A 19350-nucleotide genomic window follows, 5' to 3' on the forward strand; every position below is an offset into this window, starting at 1 on the left:
AATGGGCAGCCAGTGGAGAGTAAGAGGCAAGGGATTGACCTAATCTGTTTTAGAAGTCCATTCTGTATGGACATGGACTACTCAGAGAGGGAAAAGGTAGATCAATTACAAGGATACTGAAAATAGTCAAGGCAAGAGATAAAATGGCTTAGACTATAGTGGAAGATGTTTGTTGAGTGGTAAGAAGTCGGATACTAGATACATTTTGAATATGAAGTTTAACAGCACATGTGAAGGAAAAAAGCAAAGAAAAAAATTAAGGACAACTTTTAAGTGTTTTGCTTTAACAACTAGGTGAATGGAACTGTGATTAAGATTAAGATGAAGATGAAGAAACCTGGAGAATAAAGTAGTTAGTAGGGGAAAAGAAATCATATGTTCTGATTAAGACAAGTTGTGATTAGACATCCAAGTACAGATGCTGAATAGGAAGTTCAATATTCATGTCTAGAACTCAAGGAAAAGTTGGGCACTAAAGATACTGGGAAAAGATCAATTAGGGTTAGAGAATACAAGAACTAAGGAATGAACTTGGATCCCTCCAACATTTAGAGATCAGAAAGGAGAAGAAAAGCCAGCGAGGTAGTAATCAACTATCAAATTCTGCTAAATCTGATAAAATGATAAAATGAGGACTTAGGCTTGTCCACTGGATTTCACAAGTGGAAACTGTGGCCTTGATGAGAGCAGTTTCAGTGGAGTAGGGGGATCAAAGTAGGTGGGTTAAAGAAAGAATGGGAAATAAGGAAGTAATTTCAGAAAGTAGGACAAAGTCTTTTGAGGAGTTTTTCTATAGAAGCAAAGTCATAATAGAAGGCAAAGTTTAAGAAAAACTTGGGATTTGGGAGGTTCAGAATACATTTTCATAATTGCTTGCATATGTATAGAATATCTCCGTAAAGAAACACAAAAAACTGGTTGCCTCTAAAAAGGAGAATGGGTAACAGGGAGGCGGGGTAGAGGTGGAAAACAGATTTTTTGTTTGGCTTTTGTTTTAGATTTTTAGTGACACAGGAAAATGTTCTCGATATAAGGGAAAAAAAGAAGATATAAGGCTGTATACCTAAGATAATCTTATATGAATAAAAATTGGTTATCTCTAGATGGTTTAAATTATCAGTAATTCTTAAAATTTATTTTTTGTACTTTTACAGTTGATTTTTTTTAATTGTGGAAACATACATACAACAAAAATTTCCCATTTTAGCCCCTTTCAAGTAGTCATAGTTCAGTGGCGTTAATTATATTCACAGTGTACATACATCACCCCCCTGTATTACCAAACGAAAAAGGCTTTTGACTTTACCCCTTTGAATCCTCTAAATTTTCTGCCAGTCCAAGAATACCCTACTCAAATAAGTAAGTTAAACTTGTAAATGTTGACACTTAAAATGTTTAAAATGGGTTTTGGAATTAAAGCAGATCTAGGTTTGTATGTTTGCTTTGCTTAGTTATGTGACCTCGGAAAGATACTTAAGACTCTCTAAACTTCATAAAATGAGTAAAATAGTAGTTCACATATAAAATAGCATGTTAGCTGAACTACTTCAAAGATATGTACCTGTACAAAAGTTAATAATGGAGGGGTATATAAGAAAAACTACTTATTGCATGCTATGGTCTGTATTTAACAGGAATACATCACCAGTACCACAGCAATACTAGGGGTAAATAATTGGGGGACAAGAGTTAAAGGGAGTTTTGGATTTTCTCTCTGGTGTGGGTGTGTCTACCTGTTATTATCACTAGAGCAATGAAAATTATCTAAAATTGAGTGATGACTCTACAACTAAGTGGGTATACTGTGAAATGTTGATTTTTATTTTGGATAGAATATATGCTACATGAACATATTTCAACAAAATCTGCAGATTCAAAATAAAGATTCGAGTGCTAGGGAAAATGTGGAGAGAGAGGTATACCTAGTCAATGTTAGTAAGAGAGCAGAGTGGGGCAACCCCTCCAGAGGATAATGTTGTGGCCCGAAAGGAGGCTAAATATAGGGTTGCCATATCATTAAGCAATCCCATTACTGGGGATATACCTGAAAGAACTGAAAATTGGGACTCGAATAGACATCTACACACTGATGTTTATGGCAACATTTTTCATGATACCTAATGGATGGAGGTGGCCGAAGGGTTCATTGAGAAGCAAAAGGGTGAACTGTGGTGTATACATGATGGAATATGGTGTGGTTACAGAAAGGAATGAAGTCATGAGGGATGCAATGAGATGAATGAACCATGAGGACATTATGTTGAGCAAAATAAGCCAGAAATAAAAGGACAAATATTGTTTGGTCTCTTTTAGAAAATACTTATGAAAACAGGGACACAGATTATAAGCTCTTACAGCAGTCACATTTGTTATTAAGTGTCATTTCTAAATTCTGAGATGCTGTGCTACATGTGTATAACCTAGTATTTTCCTGGAACTTTGGGTACCTGTATGACACCTAAGACTCAAAGTTGGAGTTCTGCAGCTCTGAAAGTCAGCATTGCTACATACACAACTGTTAGAGAAACCAAAAATGAGATCAAACCGGTTTCAATTAGATGTAAGAATGAAGCCTATCTGATCGGGAATAAGGTAAATCCGAATACAGCATGAAGGATGATAATATCTGTATGTTAGAGCTTCACCTACTGTTTGAGACCAAAGGAAGAGAAGTTTATTTTGTTAAAAACCTAAATTTTCTGTAGCATGCAATCTAACTTAACCTGTCTGTTCAGTTCAGTTAAACAACCTAAACACAGGGAGCCTAGAATTAGGAACAAGGTCTTACAGTTCTGTATAGCTTAATGTAATGTCTGTATACATTCCAGAGTATGTTGGCGGATTTAAAAGTATTGGTAAAGTCCTTTGAGGGATGGGAGAAAAAATATGGAACTATTAAACTTTCCCACCTGGAAAATCCTTGAAGCTCTCTCAAACATTAGGGCTTCCCAAATTAATAGGCTAAGCTCCTGATCTTGAGGCTTGCTCTTATGAAACTTATTTCTGTAAGGAAACTAAATCTACCTATAATTATGCCAAGAGTTACTTCCAGAGAACCCCTTTTGTTGCTCAAATGAGGCCTCTCTCTCTCTAAGCCCAACTCCGCAAGCAAAGTCATTACCCTCCCATTGTGTGGGATATGACATCCAGGGGTATAAATCTTCCTGGAAATGGGGGACATGACTCCCAGGGATGAACCTGGCCTTGGCATTATGGGATTGACAATGCCTAACTGACCAAAAGGAGGGAAAGAAATGTAGCAAAATAAGGTATCAGTGGCTAAGAGATTTCAAATAGAGAGGCTATTCTGGAGGTTACTCTTATGCAAGCTTCAGCTGTATATTGCTAATTGTCATGGTAAGCCAACCCCCAACCAACAGTATTCCTGAAAACCCTAAAGAATACTCAGGGATCTATCTGAGACTCTACAAAAGTTTCACTCACTAAATTTATTTTTCAGAAACCTCCAGATTGTCCCTAGGCCAGAAAGCCCTGAAACCTAGAGGTGCCAGTCTTTCCCAGAACATCAACCAGTTGCATTCCCCAACTCCATACTGTTGCTACCCCTTTCAACATTAAGAAGTTAGAGCAGTCATTCCTCAAATATCCCTAAAGACTGGGAGAAGGATCAAATGAGGAGAGTTGTAATAGAGAAGATAGGATTTAACAAATGAGTATGAATACTGAATCACCATATTGATATTTCTTTTTAGTCTCCAATATCTTAGAGAAGCTGGGAAGAAATACCTGATATTGTGGAATGGTACCACATACCATACTTTGAAATTTGTTCTGTAACTACTTGTTAAAATGTACTTTGAAATTTATCGCTTTTTTGTATATATTTTATTTCACAATAAAAAAGGTTTAAAAAAATAACATGCCAGCAAAATGCTTCACAGATACTAATGCTCAATAAATTTATTCATTCATTCATTTGTTCATTTATTTATATATAAAAATCCTCTCTTTAAGCTTCAGTTTCCTGAAAATGGGGATAATATCTGTCTCCAAAGGGTGTGGTAATTAAATGGAATTAATTAAATGAGAAAGTGTTCACTAAATGGCAGTTGCTATTACTATTACCATTATAAATGAATACTCTGATAAATCCATGAGCTTTCTCAATGAGGTATTCGTGGAGAGGCTGCCTGGTTTCTTCCATACCACTTGCAAGCCCCACATCTCTCAAGGACTCTAACCCAGCCAGATGACTACTATAAAAACAAACATCTGGGGTGCACGGGTAGTTCAGTGGTGGAATGATCGCCTTCAGTGTGGGAGACCCAGGTTCGATTCCCAGACCATGCACCCCAAAAAATAAATTAAAATAAATAAATAAATAAATGTCTGAGTACCTACTATGTTCCAGACACTTGGTTAGGAGTGTGGACATAGGAAAAAAACAATACTGTGCTTGCTCTTAACGAGCTCAGACTAGACAGAAATAATTACCATTTGGTGAGATAAATTATAATAGCACTGCGGACAAATGATATGGAAATAAGGTTACAGCATCATATAAGACAAGTGACTGACAACTCCAAGGTTCCAAAAGAAAAAGCCCTTTCATAAAGCATTGTGGTAGTGACTATCATGGAGGAGTCCTTTCGCTGGTCATACAACCTCTTTCTGCCTGACTATTACTTCTGACTTCAATTTTGGCATGAGTTCTTCTGACAAGCCATTCCTTTATCCCAAAGACTGGGTTGGGTATTCCTATGAACTCCCATCTATACTTACTACGGCAGAGTACTTGGTACATTAGTGAAATTGACTTCACTTTCCAGCCTTCCTACCTAGAATGGGAGGTTCCTGAGAGCACAGACTGTGCTCAGCATCATATCCCAAAGATAATACAGTGCCTGGCACACAGTATTTATTGACTAATAAATGAATAGATTAAGAGCCAGTATTTTAAGGCTTCTCTACCTCCATTTCCATATTTTTATAGAACAAAAACCTGCTCTCCCCTTTTGGCTTAGAAGGGGAGATGGAGGATAAAGAAGGTCACATTCTCTTCTAGAGCCAACTGACCAACAATCTCGATGAGATATGCCAGAACCACCCCATCCCGGAGATCCTGTCGCAGATCTTGCACAGGCTTCACTGCCGGTCTCTTCTTCAGCTGTGCGTTCACCCAGGCCACATATGCCTGCAGCTGCTGCTAGAAAATGAAAGGTAGAAATTAGGGAAAGGTTGCATATCAATATAATCCCCTACCCTGTACCCTTAAAGGAAGCATTTGATATTGGGCTATAGGGGGCAATCTATACCTAAAGAGAAGAAAGAGACTTTAAACAAAGAAAAAAGACAGTAATGTGGTCAGACATTGGAGGATGTGCCAAAATTCTCAAGCTTTAAACTAATCTCCAGCAGTAAGCCAACCTTTGACTTGGGTGGCACTGTAGAAACAGACAAGTAGATGATTGTTTCAATGACTATGACTCTTGCTTTTCTGGAGATTTTCTCTATTGACTGGAGATGAGGGCTGGGCCAGAACCACAGCCAGTTGTCAGGTGTAATCACTGCTGCCAGTGACTTCCCTGACTTCTTGGGAATAATCACTCATGCACCTTGTGCACGATGGGCTGTGATACTCATAAGAACTGATCTTGGAATTAGGAATAAATAATAAATCAAGCTAAGGACTAACTCTCCCATAGCAGAATGAGACTTCAGTGAAATCATGTCACAATCACACAAAAATTTTCTTCTCCTGAGCCCATAATCCTGGGATTACTACAGAGTTAGGTATAATCCGTGCTTTATATTGTCAAAGAGGATCTGAGTTACATAAAACTTACAGAAAGAAGGAAAAAGAAAGGATACAGAGAGCAGCATTACTGTGGAGTTGAAGGCACTTTCATTTATTTTCAGGCAAATCTAGGGCCCTGTTAGTTCAGAAGCCTGTCAGGCCCAGATAAGGGCATTCAACTCATTCCAACCCTCTGACAACCTTACATATTCCACTTTGTCCATTAAACAGAGTTTGAATTCAGGTGTTTATTCTAATTATTCGGTCAGAAGATGGGCACTAAATATCAAATAGAACACGAACAATATCATCGACTAGGCAGTAGCTCCACCTGGTTTCTGTTGAGGTCCAATACTCAGAACCTAAAATTAAGTCCAAGGGACGACTGTATTAAACTATAATTTGGTTAAAGTGCAGTTCATTTCTAAGCCCCAAGCACTTCCTGAAGAAATGATGTTAGTAATTACTCACTGGCAGCTTCCTGAGCTTATATCAATCTTCATTATTTTTTCTCCCCATGTCAATTTGTGGGAATAAATAAAGTTCTTTGGAAGACAGAATTAGGCAATAATCTGTCATCTACTGGCAAATTGTAGGAAGTGCAATGGTCAGCAGAAAGTAGGGGGGTTTGAATCTAACATTTTCTATTATGAACCAAACTCTTTTTTGTTGCTTTGTACATATTTTAACAAGTTAATGAATATATATTGTGTAGGGCCTAAGGCACAGCTGACACTTACTAAATGGTCATTATCATCTTCATCATCTAATTTTCACAAAAGCAGTGATGGGTAGGTATACTCTCTATTTTATGGATGAGGTTCAGAGAGGCACATACCTTTTCTAATGTCTCCTTAGCTAGGACATAGCAGACCTGGTACTAAAACCCAGTAAATGTTGCCCAAATATTTACAAAGGACCTCTGGCTATCCAACTCATTTTATAGAACAAAAGTACCTGTCCCCAGAGACTGACTGAGATTTGTAAGGTCCAAGGTCTATTCCCATAGCATAGCTAAGGCAATGTCTGAGGTAAGACAAGCAAAGTGTGCCTCCTGTGTAAACCACTCGGGGAAAGGAGTTTAGAAGAGAAAAGGCATTAAGGGTATGGTAAATTGAATTATATTTGCCAAAGAAACCAAACATGTTCCTAATCTTAATCCATTCCTATCTTAAATAGGACCTTTTTCAAGGTGTTATATTTAGTTACAGTGTGGCCCAAATGAATGAGGTTGAACCTTAATCCTATTATTGGCAGCCTGATGAAGAGAAAGCCATGTGGAGAAGAAACTAGCTAGAAGTAAATGGAACCCAGAAGAAAAAAAGAGAAGATGCTGCCCTGTGCACTGCCATGTGATAGAAAAGTCAAGCACCCAAAGATTGGCAGTAGCTAGTCCCAGAATGCAAAAGTCTTCAGGAAGAAAGCATTGCTTTGCTGATACCTCAGTTTTGGACTTCTGATTTCAAAACTATGACCCACTACATTTCTATTGTTTAAGTCAACCTATTTCATGATATTTGTGATCACAACTGGGAAACTAGTACAAAGGGTAAGAGCTGGGATCTGATTCCCTGACTTATATATAAAACTCCTAATCAATGTCCCTTTATCTAATAACACCCTCTAATACACCACTACACATTCAAGCTTAAAATCCTTCATTGACCTTCCATTAATTTCAAGATAAAATCCAATCGCCTTAGCTGCCATTCAAATCGTCATACTCTAGTCACTGCCGTCTCTCCAGCTTCACCAACAGCTCCCCATATATCCCTTATCCTTCAGCTCTTCCAAATTAAATGCAGTTTCCCAAATGCACTATGCTTTTTAGTCACTCCACCTCCCCCTGCTTACCATCTCTTCTTGAGTTTCAGATCTCTGAGCCCTTTGAGGGTTTCTGGGTCATACAGTCATTTCAACAATAATATGTCTAGCAATAAAAGAGTATAGGCACCACAAAGAGTCCTAGGCCTTTAAGAGGTTTGTAGGGGGTAAAGAAAGAGGGAAAAAAAGGAGAAGCAATGGGCTGGTGGAGACAAGTGCTATGAAAAAGGTGCAGAGGGTGCCAAGAAAGCAATAGCACAACCTGAGGCTTTAGGGAGGTTTTCTGAAGGTGGAGAAGGAAGCAAAGGGAAAAGTAAGCTCAAAGGCACTAATATCTGAAACATGCTCCATGTAGGGAGTTACAACAGTTGAAATGCTTAGACTCAGTGTAATTTGTTTAAATGAATCCTTTGTCACATTTCATCAGGTCAAGACTTAAGATGATTACAAAAGTTAATTATATGGGGCAGACAAGAACAAGTACTTTTCATTAGGTCAAGATAATTTCTACCTAAGTAACCATAGCCTTTCCTTCGCTGTAGAATGGAAGTCAGTCATCTCTGACGCACAACTGATTAGAGGTTCCTAACAGTACTTTTCATGCACGTTAATCACAGCTCTGGTCTTCCAACAAAGGAGAATTCTAACAACATAAATAATAGTGACTACTTTTCTGAATACCTACTCTGTCAAGAGCTATGTTAGGTCCTTTGAAAACATTTTCTCTAATACTAACCTGCCAGGGAGATTTTATTGTTATCTATTTTGCTGAATGGAAATGGAGACAAAAAGCTGAAATACCTTGTTCAAGGTCACCCAGATGGTAAACTATGGATATGATAATCAGTTCTCTTAGACCAATGCTTTCTCCACTCTCCCACATTTTCACTAAACAAATGCAGCTCTGGGGCTGAAATAACCTAACTAAAATCCTGAGGAATGGAAGAGGCCTTAGTCTAACCCACTCCTTCCTCCACATTCAGTGCCTGAATCCCTTATTTAATAATCCACACTCAATGCTGTCTATACCTTTGCTGCCACTGGATCAGCAGCATCAGCATCAAGCGGGAGCTTGTTAGACTCTCTGGCTCCATCCCAGAGCTTCTGAATCAGAACCTGCATTTCTTTTTTTTAACTATTTTTTATTATGTGAAATATAACATATATACAAAAAGTATATATATATTCAAGTAGTTATAGAATAGATTTTTAAATTTGATATGCATTACAGTTCAATTATTTTTCGTTTTTTCTTCTAGCTGCTCCAAGACACTAGAGACCAAAAGAAATACCAATATAATGATTCAGCGATCATACTCATTTGTTAAATCCTATCTCCTCTTTTATACTCCTCCTTCTCTCTTTCTCTTTTTTTGTGACAAATAACATATATTCAGAAAGGCAATAAATTTCAAAGCACATCGCAACATTAGTTGTAGAACAGATTTCAAAATTTGGTACGGGTTACAATTCCACAATTTTAGGTTTTTACTTCTAGCTCCTCTAAGGTACTTGAGACTAAAAGAAATATCAATTTAATGATTAAGTAGTCATACTCATTTGTTAAACCCTACCTTCTCTGTATAACTCCATATTACTTTTGATCTTTCTATCCCACTCTTTTGGGGTATTTGAACTATGTCCATTTTAACTTTCTCATGTTGGAAAGGGATGTCGACAATATGGGATAAGGGGATGCAACTAGTTGATGTTCTAGAGAGGCTGGCCCCTCTGCATTTCAGGACATATCTAGTCTAGGGATCCATCTGGAGGGTGTAGGTTTCTGGAAAGTTACCCTAGTACATGGAACCTTTGTAGAATCTTACATAATGCCTTAGGTATTCTTTAGGATTGGCAAGAATGGTTTTGGTTGAAGTTTGGCAAGTTATAATAGGTAGCAATGTCTAACTGAAGCTTGTGTAAGAGTGACCTCCAGAGTAGCCTCTAACTCTATTTGAACTCTCTTAGCCACTGATACCTTATGTTATGCTTCTTTTCCCCTTTTTGGTCAGGATGGCATTGTTGATCATACCTGATGGTGCCAGGGCCAGGCTCGTACCTGGGAGTTATCTCCTGTTCTGCCAAGGAGACTTTCACCCCGGATGTCATAGTAGGGAGGGCAATGATTTCACTTGCAGAATTTGGGAGAGAGAGAGACCACATCTGAGCAACAAAAGAGGTCCTCCAAAAGTAACTCTTAAGGCAATACCTAAAGGTAAGCTAAGCTTCTCTGCTACATACAGAAGCTTCAAAAGAGCAAACCTCAAGATCAAGGGTTTGGCCTATTGATTTGGGTGTCCCTAATGGTTGACATAGTTCAGGGTTTCTCCAGTAGTAAAGTTTAATAATTCCATATTTTTTCTCCCATCCATCAAGGGACTTTGCCAATACTTTTTGATTATCTGCTTAATATACTCTGGGATGTATCCAGGCATTACATTAAGCTAAACAAGATTAAAGGCCCTCATTGTTACTCTGGGCTCCCTGTGTTTGGATTGTTTAAAAGCTCTATCCAGACAGGTTGAGTTAGATTATGTGCTACAGAAAATTTAGCAGAACATGCATTTTAATAAGATCCCCTGGCAATTCATATGCACTTTAAAGTCTGAGAAGCACTGACCCAGCCCACTATTCCATATCTGGCTACACATCAAAATCACAAGAAAAGTTTTTCAAAACTATAGATGTGCAGACCTCACCCCAAATCACCAAATTTTCTCAAGGCTAGAACAAAGAAAAATTTATTTTCCCAAGCTCCCCCAAAGATTCTTCTGGAGTTGACTTGTGTCTTCTAGCTAAGCACTTCAGTTCCTGCAATTCAGCAGTTCTCAACCCTTAAAGTTCATCAGGATTTTTAAAGAAAATACTAATGTCTGGGCCTCACCAAGACCAATCAGAATTTCTCAGAGTGGGGCCCAAGTATCCACATTTCTTAAATGCTCCCAGGTGCATTCAGACATGAGAACCAAGGTTAACCATTCGTTATATAAATGGTTTCAAGTATTATTAATATTCTAGTCTAAATCTCTCTGAAATCATGACACCTAGAAATAAAAACCTCAATACTCGAGGTGTAAAGAATTGCACTTGCCTCATTCAAAATAATTCTTTCTTTTCTTTTCTTCTTTTTTTATGACCATCAGATCACACTGGCATTAAGCAGTCAATCAAAAATCCCTATGTATTTTTCTTAATATATAAACTTTTCATTTTGAAAGAATTCAGTCTTGCAAAAACATGGCAAAAATGGTACAAAGGGTTCCCCTGTACCCATTACTACCTTCCCAGAATGTTGACATCTTACATGTCCATTGTACAATTATCAAAACACGTAATAAACACTGACACCATACTATTAACTAGTCTACAGATTTTATTTGAACTTTGCCAATTTTTCCACTAATGCCCTATTGCTGGTTCAGACCAGTACAAGTTCTCACACTCCATTTAGTTGTCATGGCTCTTTAGTTTCCTCCAATCAAGGACAGTTAATTCCACAATCTCTCTTTGTCTTTCATGATCTTAGTGCTTTTCAAGAACAATGACCAGTTATTTTGTACAATGTCCCTCAATCTGGGTTTCTCTGGTGTTTCCTTATAACTGATTTCAAGTTATGCATTTCTGGCAAAAATACCACAGAAATCATATTCTGCTCCTCTCAGTGCACTATATGAAAGGGCACATGATGGCAATACATCTCATTACTGACATTAACTTTAATCACTTGGTTAGGTAATGCCTGCCAAGTTTCTCTCTTTTCCTTTGTAATTAATAAATATTTAGGGGGAAGATGCTTTGAAACTATGAAAATATCTTTTTTTCTCATCATCACTTTCACATCCATTACTTTGCTTTTTTAAAAATTTTTATTAATAAAATCAATCAACATACAAAACATTCTTAACACATGAACATTCCATACTTGGTGTGCAATCAATGGTTCACAATATCATCACATAGTTGTATATCCATTACCATGATCATTTCACAGAACATTTACATCACTCCAGAAAAAGAAGTAAAAACAAAAAAAGAACAAACTCATACATACCAAACCCTTTATCCCTCCCTCTCATTGACCACTAGTATTTCCTTCTCCCAATTGACTTTAACATTTGCTCCCCCATTATTATTTATTTTTAATCCATATTTTCTACTCATCTGTCCATACTGTAGACAAATGCTAAAATAGCATCAGAACAAAGTTTTCACAATCACACAGTCACTTGCGAAAGCTATATCATTAAACAATCATCTTAAAGAAACATGGCTACTGGAACACAGCTCTACAGTTTCAGGCAATTCCTCCTAGCCTCTCTAATACACCTTAAACTAAAAAGGGGTTATCTATATAACGCCTAAGAATAACCTCCAGGATAACCTCTTGACTGTATTTGAAATCTCTCAGCCACTGTCTATTTTGTCTCATTTTTCTCTTTCCCCTTACAGTCGAGAAGGCTTTCTCAGTTTCTTGATGCTTAGTCCCGGCTCATTTTAGGATTTCTGCCCCATGTTGATAGGAAGGTTTACACCACAGGGAACCATGTCCCATGCAGAGAGGGGAAGGACAGTGAGTATGCTTGCCATTTTGGCTGAGAGATAGGCTATATCTGAGCAACAAAAGAGGTTCTCTGGGTGTGACTCTTAGGCCTAATTTTAAGTAGGCTTAGCTCATCCTTTGCAGGGTAGATTTCATATGAAAAACCCCAAGATTGAGGGTTTGGCCTATTGATATTGTTGACCTCACTGCCTGAGATAATATCAGGCCTTCCATCATATAGGGAAGTTGAATTTTCCCTTTTTCTCAAAATCCCTCCAGGGGGACTTTGCAAATACTTTTTTTTTTTTAACTTTTTATTTATTAAAAAAAAAATTAACAAACAAAACATTTAGATATCATACCATTCTACATATACAATCAGTAATTCCTAATATCTTCACATAGTTGCATATTCATCATTTCTTAGTACATTTGCATCGATTTAGAAAAAGAAATAAAAGGACAACAGAAAAAGAAATAAAATGATAATACAGGAAAAAAAACTATACGTACCATACCCCTTACCCCTCGCTTTCATTTACCACTATTTCAAACTGTATTTATTTTAACATTTGTTCCCCCTATTATTTATTTTTATTCCATATGTTCTACTCTTCTGTTGATATAGTAGCTAAAAGGAGCATCAGACATAAGGTTTTCACATTCACAGAGTCTCATTGTGAAAGCTATATCATTGTTCAATCATCATCAAGAAACATGGCTACTGGAACTCAGCACTACCTTTTCAGGCAATTCCCTCCAGCCTCTCCACTACATCTTGAACAACAAGGTGATATCTACTTAATGCGTAAGAATAACCTCCAGGATAACCTCTGGGCTCTGTTTGGAATCTCTCAGCCATTGACACTTTGTCTCATTTTACTCTTCCCCCTTTTGGTTGAGAAGGTTCTCTCAATTCCTTTATGTTAATTCTCAGCTCATTCTAGGGTTTTTCTCAGTCCTTTGATGCCGAATCTCAGCTCATTCCAGGATCTTTGTCCCATGTTGCCAGGAAGGTCCACACCCCTGGGAGTCATGTCCCATGCAGAGAGGGGGAGGGTGGTGAGACTGCTCATCATGTTGGATGGAGAGAGAGGCCACATCTGAGCAACAAAAGAGGCTCTCTTGGGGGTGACTCTTAGGCCTAAATTTTAAGTAGACTTGACCTATCCTTTGGGGTTAAGTTTCATGTGAACAAATCCCAAGACTGGGGGCTCAGCCTATATGCAAATACTTTTTATTTTTAATTTAAAAATTTTTTTAAACATAATAACATACAAACACAAACATTCTGACCACATGATCATTCCATTCTTAGTATATAATCAATAATTCACAATATCAACACATAGTTGTATATTCATAACCATGATCATTTCCTAAAATATTTGCATCAATTCAGAAAAAGAAATAAAAAGAAAAAAGAAACAAACTCATACATACCATACTCCTTACCCCTCCCTCTCATTGACTGCTAGTATTTCCATCTACCCAATATATTTTAGCCTTTGTTTCTCAATTTTTTTTTCTATACTCCTTATCACTCCTTTCATTGATCAGTAGCATTTCAATCTACTAAATTTATTTTAACATTTGTTCCCCCTATTATTTATTTATCTTTAATCCATATGTTTAACTCATCTGTCCATACAGTAGATAAAATGAGCATCAGACACAAGGTTTTCACAATCACACAGTCACAGTGCAAAAGCTATATCATATAATCACCTTCAACAAACATGGTTACTGGAACACAGCTCTACATTTTCAAGCAGTTCCCTCCAGCCTCTCCATTACACCTTAACTTAAAAGAAGTTATCTATATAATGCATAAGAATAACCTCCAGGATAACCTCTCGACTCTGTTTGCAATCTCTCAGCTATTGACACTTTATTTTGTCTCATTTCTCTCATTCCCCTTTTGGTTGAAAAAGTTTGTAGAGAATGTTTTCTCAATCCCTTGATGCAGAGTCCCAGTTCATTCTAGGATTTTTGTCCCACATTGCCAGGAAGGTTTACACCCCTGCGAGTCAGGACCCATGTAGAGAGGGGGAGGGCAGCAAGTTTGCTTGCCAAGCTGGCTGAGAGAGAGAAGCCACATCTGAGCAACAAAAGATGTTCTCTGGGGGTGACACTTAGGCCTAATTTTAAGTAGGCTCAACCTATCCTTTGCAAGGATAAATTTCATATGAGCAAACCCTAAGACTGAGGGCTTGGCCTACTGCTTTGGTTGTCCCCACTGCTTGTGAGAATATCAAGAATTCTACAATAAGGGAAGTTGAATTTTTCCCCTTCTTACCATTCCCCAAGGGGACTTTGCAAATACTTTTTTATTTACTGTTCAAATCACTCTGGGATTTATAGGGGCATCACTCTGGACAAACCCACAAAATCTCATGCCCTACTCAATGTTCTGTGTACTTATGGTGTTCAATTAAATTGTCCACATAAGTTATATTAGGAGATGCACTAGTCAAAATATACATTTTGTATCAAAAACATTTTTTGCTTTAGTATCACACATAAGTTAAAATTTTAAAATATAAATTACCATCTATTTTCAACACCCTGCAATATTGACATACTTTGTTCTTCCTCATGCAAAAACATTTTTTAATTTGCACATTTAATCACTATCTTTATACACTCGAGGCATTCCTAGATTATAACATCTCAGTCTTTATTGTCTATCTTTCCTTCTGATTTAATTTGTGCCCCCAACCCTCCTCCCTCTATCATTCTCACATTCAGCTTCATTCAGTGTACTAACATTACTGTATTACAGCTAGGTAGTACTGTGCTATCCATTTTTGAATTTTTACAATCAGTCCTATTGCACAATCTGTATCCTTTCAGCTCCAAATATCCAATATCTACCCATTTCTACCTCCTCATGGTCTCTGTTCTTAACTGAAATTGTCCAAGTTCATTCATTAATGTTAGTTCATATCAGTGAGACCGTACAGTATTTGTCCTTTTGTTTCTGGCTAATCTCACTCGGCATAATGTCGTCAAGGTCCAACCATGTTGTTACATACTTCATAACTTTATTCTGTCTTACACCTGCATAATATTCATTCATATGTATATACCACAGCTTGTTTAGCCAAATCTCTGTTGATGGACATTTGGGCTGTTCCCATCTCTTGGTAATTGCAAATAATGCTGCCATAAACACTAGTGTGCAAATGTCCATTTGTGAGATCCCCCCAGCCAAGATGGCAGCCTAGCAATGAGCTTGATTTAGTTCGTCCTCCAGAACAAATACTAAATTACCAGAAACAGTACAGAACAGCTCCTGGTGCCACATCAGTGACCAGACACAGAGAGTACCACAGTCTGGACCAGCTGGACCGGCCGTGAGTTCCCCTTGAACCATGGGTTCTCCAAGGCAGGGCGGCCAGAGCCCCTCTCCACAGGCTACTTCCCAGAAGGGAAAGGAAAGAGACTGTACCAGCAGCAGGGGATGAGCCCAACCAAATGCCAATTGTGAAATTAATTAACAAATTCTGACTACTAAAAATAGGCCTCTAACTCAGGTGAACCTGGTCAAAGCAGAGGTCACTCATTTTTGCCCTGGTGCCATGGGGCAGGGCTGACGGAAAAAGAAAAAAAAAAAAGGAAACAGAGGTTTTTGTGGCTGTGTTTCTACAAAGGCTTGACTGCCTTTGGATACAGTGGCAGGAATTTTCAGGCTGCAACTGCCCCAGGCATAGGCGGAAACAACGTCCTTTGAGGGCTTGTCTGGAGCCTATGCCTTCCCCAGGGGAGGGGTGAAGCCCAACTCAGATGGGATCCCTCCCTGAAGGAATTCAGACACCAGGGCTGGGTAATTTGAAGCCATTAAAACCAGCCTACAACCCCTACTCTGTCTCCACCATGCCCCCAGCAGGAAGAGTTTGCCAAAGTTAAAGGTACTGCATCATCTTATGTAGGTGGGACCTACAGGCAGACAAGCACCTCATACTGGGCAGGATAAGAGAAACAGAGTCCAGAGACTTCAAAGGAAAGTCTTTCAATCTATTGGGTCTCACCCTCAAGTAAAACTGACACAGGTGACACTTTCCTCCTGATAGGAGGACAGTTTGGTCTGGGAAAATCCGGCTGGGGTCTATAATACCTAAGTAGACCCTCCTAAGGGTGGGGGGGGAAAGGCACCATACAAACAGGGCAAGAAACAAGAAAACAAGAACTGAAAAATTCTCCTCTGTTAAACAAAACCTAAGCTAGAGGAACAGATAAAGCTGAACGGAATGTCAAAGAACAGATAGACAACAAATTCATCCAGCAAGAAAACCCTAAGTAAAAGAAGTGGAAGCAATCTCCAGAATAAACTAATTAAGGTAATTAAATGCCTAGACGCCAACCAAAAAATAACAAATCACACTAGGAAAATTCAAGATATGGCCCAGTCAAAGGAACAAACAATTCAAATGAGATACAAGAGCTGAAACAATTAATTCAGAATATACAAACAGACAGGGAAACCTCATCAAAAATGAAATCAATGAATTGAGGGAGGACATAAAGAAGGCAAGGAATGAACAAAAAGTAGAAATCGAAAGTTTGAAAAAACAAATCACAGAACTTATGGGACTGAAAGGCACGGTAGAAGAGATGACAAAACAATGGAAACCTACAGTGGTAGATTTCGAGAGGCAGAAGATAGGATTAGTGAACTGGAGGACAGAACGTCTGAAATATGACAAGAAAAAGAAAATATAGGGAAACAAATGGAAAAATATGAGCAGGGACTCATGGAATTGAAGGACAATACGAAGCGCATGAATATACATGTTGTGGGTGTCCCAGAAGGAGAAGAGAAGGGAAAAGGAGGAGAAAAACTAATGGAGGAATTTTTCACTGAGAATTTCCCACCTCTTATGAAAGACTTAAAATTACAGATCCAAGAAGTGCAGCGTACCCAAAGAGAATAGATCCAATAGACATACTCCAAGACACTTGCTAATCAGAATTTCAGAGGTCAAAGAGAAAGAAGAATCTTGAAAGCTGCAAGAGAAAAGCAATTCATCACATACAAGGGAAGCCCAATAAGACTATGCACAGATTTCTCAGCAGAAACATGGAAGCAAGAAGACAGTGGGATGATATATTTAAATTATTTAAAGAGAAAAACTGCCAACCAAGAATTCTACATCCAGCAAAATTGTCCTTCAAAAATGAGGGATAAATGAAAACATATTCAGACAAAAAATCACTGAGAGAATTTGTGACCAAGAGACTAGCTCTGCAAGAAATTCTAAAGGGAGCACTAGAGACAGATATAAAAAGACCAGAAGAGAGAGGTGTGGAGAAGAGTGTAGAAAGGAAGACTATAAGTAAAGGTAAAAAGAAGGAAAACAAGCTATGGCATATAAAATCCAAATGGCAAAATGGTAGAAGAAAGTACTTCCCATACAGTAATAACACTAAATGTTAATGGATTAAACTCCCCAGTCAAAAGACATAGACTGGCAGAATGGATTAAAAACAGGACCCATATATGCTGTCTCTACTTAAAGGACATGAGGGGAAGGACACAAACGGACAATTGCACACCAATGTTATAGCAGTATTATTTACAATTACTAAGAGATGGAAACAGCCAAAATGTCCATCAACAGATGGGTGGCTAAACAAACTGTGGCATATACATACGACGGAATATTATGCAGCTGTAAGACAGAAAAAAAAGTTATGAAGTATGTAACAACATGGATGGACCTTAAGGATATTGTGCTGAGTGAGATTAGTCAAAAACAAAAGGACAAATACTCTGGTCTCACTGATATGAACTGACATTAGTGAATAAACTTAGAATACTTCGTTAGTAACAGAGACCATCAGGAGATAGAAATTGGGTAAGATATTGGGTAACTGGAGCTGAAGAGATATAGATTGTGCAACAGGACTGAATATAAAAACTCAGAAATGGACAGCACAATACTACCTAACTGTAATAAAATTATGTTAAAACACTGAATGAAGCTGCATGTGAGAATGATAGAGGGAGGAGGGCTGGGGGCATAAATGAAATCAGAAAGAAAGACAATAAAAATTGAGATGGTATAATCTAGGAATGCCTAGAGTATATAATGATAGTGACCAAATGTACAAATTTAAAAAATGCTTTTGCATGAGAAAGAGCAAAGGAATGTCATTACTGCAGGGTGCTAAAAATAGATGGTAATTAATATTTTAAAATTTCAACTTATGTGTGAGACTAAAGCAAAAACTGTTTATTTGGTACAAAATTTATATTTTGACTAGTGCATCTCCTAATATAATTTATGTAGATAGTTGGTTGAACACCATAAGTACATGGAACCTTGGGTAGGACATGAGATTTTGTTGGTTTGTCCTGAGTGATACCCCAATGAATCCCAGAGTGATTTGACCAGTGAGTGGAAAAGTATTTGCAAAGTCCCCTTTGGGGAATGATGAGAATGGGGGAAAAAATTCAACCTCCCCAAGGTGAATTCTTTTTTTTTTTCAGCACCCTGCAATAACGACATTCTTCCTCATGCAAAAACATTTTTAAAATTTTGTACATTGTACATTTCACTAGTTATACACTCTAGGCATTCCTAGATTATACCATCTCAATCTTTAACATCTATCTTTCTTTCTGATTTCATTTCTGTCCCCAGCCCTCCTCCCTCTATCATTCTCACATGCAGCTTCATTCAGTGTTTTAACATAATTATATTACAGTTAGGTAGTAATGTGCTGTCCATTTCTGAGTTTTTTAATCCAGTCCTGTTGCATAGTCTGTATTCCTTCAGCTCCAAGTTGAATTCTTGATATTCTCACAAGCAGTGTGGACAACCAAAGCTATAGGCTGAGCCCCCAGTCTTAGGGTTTGTTCATATGAAACTTAACCCCACAAAGGATAGATGGTTAAGCCTACTTAAAATTAGGCCTAAGAGTCACCCCCAAGAGAACCTCTTTTGTTGCTCAGATGTGGCCTCTCTCTCCAGCCAATACAACAAGAAAACTCACTACCCTCCCCCTGTCTATGTGGGACATGACTCCCAGGGTTGTGGACCTTCCTGGCAACGTGGGACAGAAATCCCAGAATGAGCTGAGACTCAGCATCAAGGGATTGAGAAAAACTCTAGAATGAGCTGAGATCCGGCATCAAGGGATTAAAAAAACCTTCTTGACCAAAAGGGGGAAGAGTGAAATGAGACAAAGTGTCAATGGCTGAGAGATTCCAAACAGAGTC

The 19350-nt window shown here is 38.1% G+C and overlaps 1 protein-coding gene across 17 annotated transcripts in view; it reads right to left on the reverse strand.

Annotated features, from left to right (window-relative positions):
- The window catches only part of DIXDC1 (DIX domain containing 1), an 88164-nt gene that overhangs the window by 49720 nt on the left and 19094 nt on the right, over positions 1 to 19350 (reverse strand). For 16 of the 17 annotated variants that reach the window (XM_077112950.1, XM_077112949.1, XM_077112940.1 and 13 more), the window contains one exon: positions 5038 to 5167. The exons of the other annotated variant lie outside the window; for it this stretch is intronic. In XM_077112950.1, coding sequence (XP_076969065.1) covers positions 5038 to 5167 — 130 coding nt within the window. The remainder of the gene's footprint in view (positions 1 to 5037; positions 5168 to 19350) is intronic. 17 annotated transcript variants of the gene reach the window in all.

Source organism: Tamandua tetradactyla, chromosome 8 (assembly GCF_023851605.1).
Source record: "Tamandua tetradactyla isolate mTamTet1 chromosome 8, mTamTet1.pri, whole genome shotgun sequence".
NCBI classification, from domain to species: domain Eukaryota; kingdom Metazoa; phylum Chordata; class Mammalia; order Pilosa; family Myrmecophagidae; genus Tamandua; species Tamandua tetradactyla.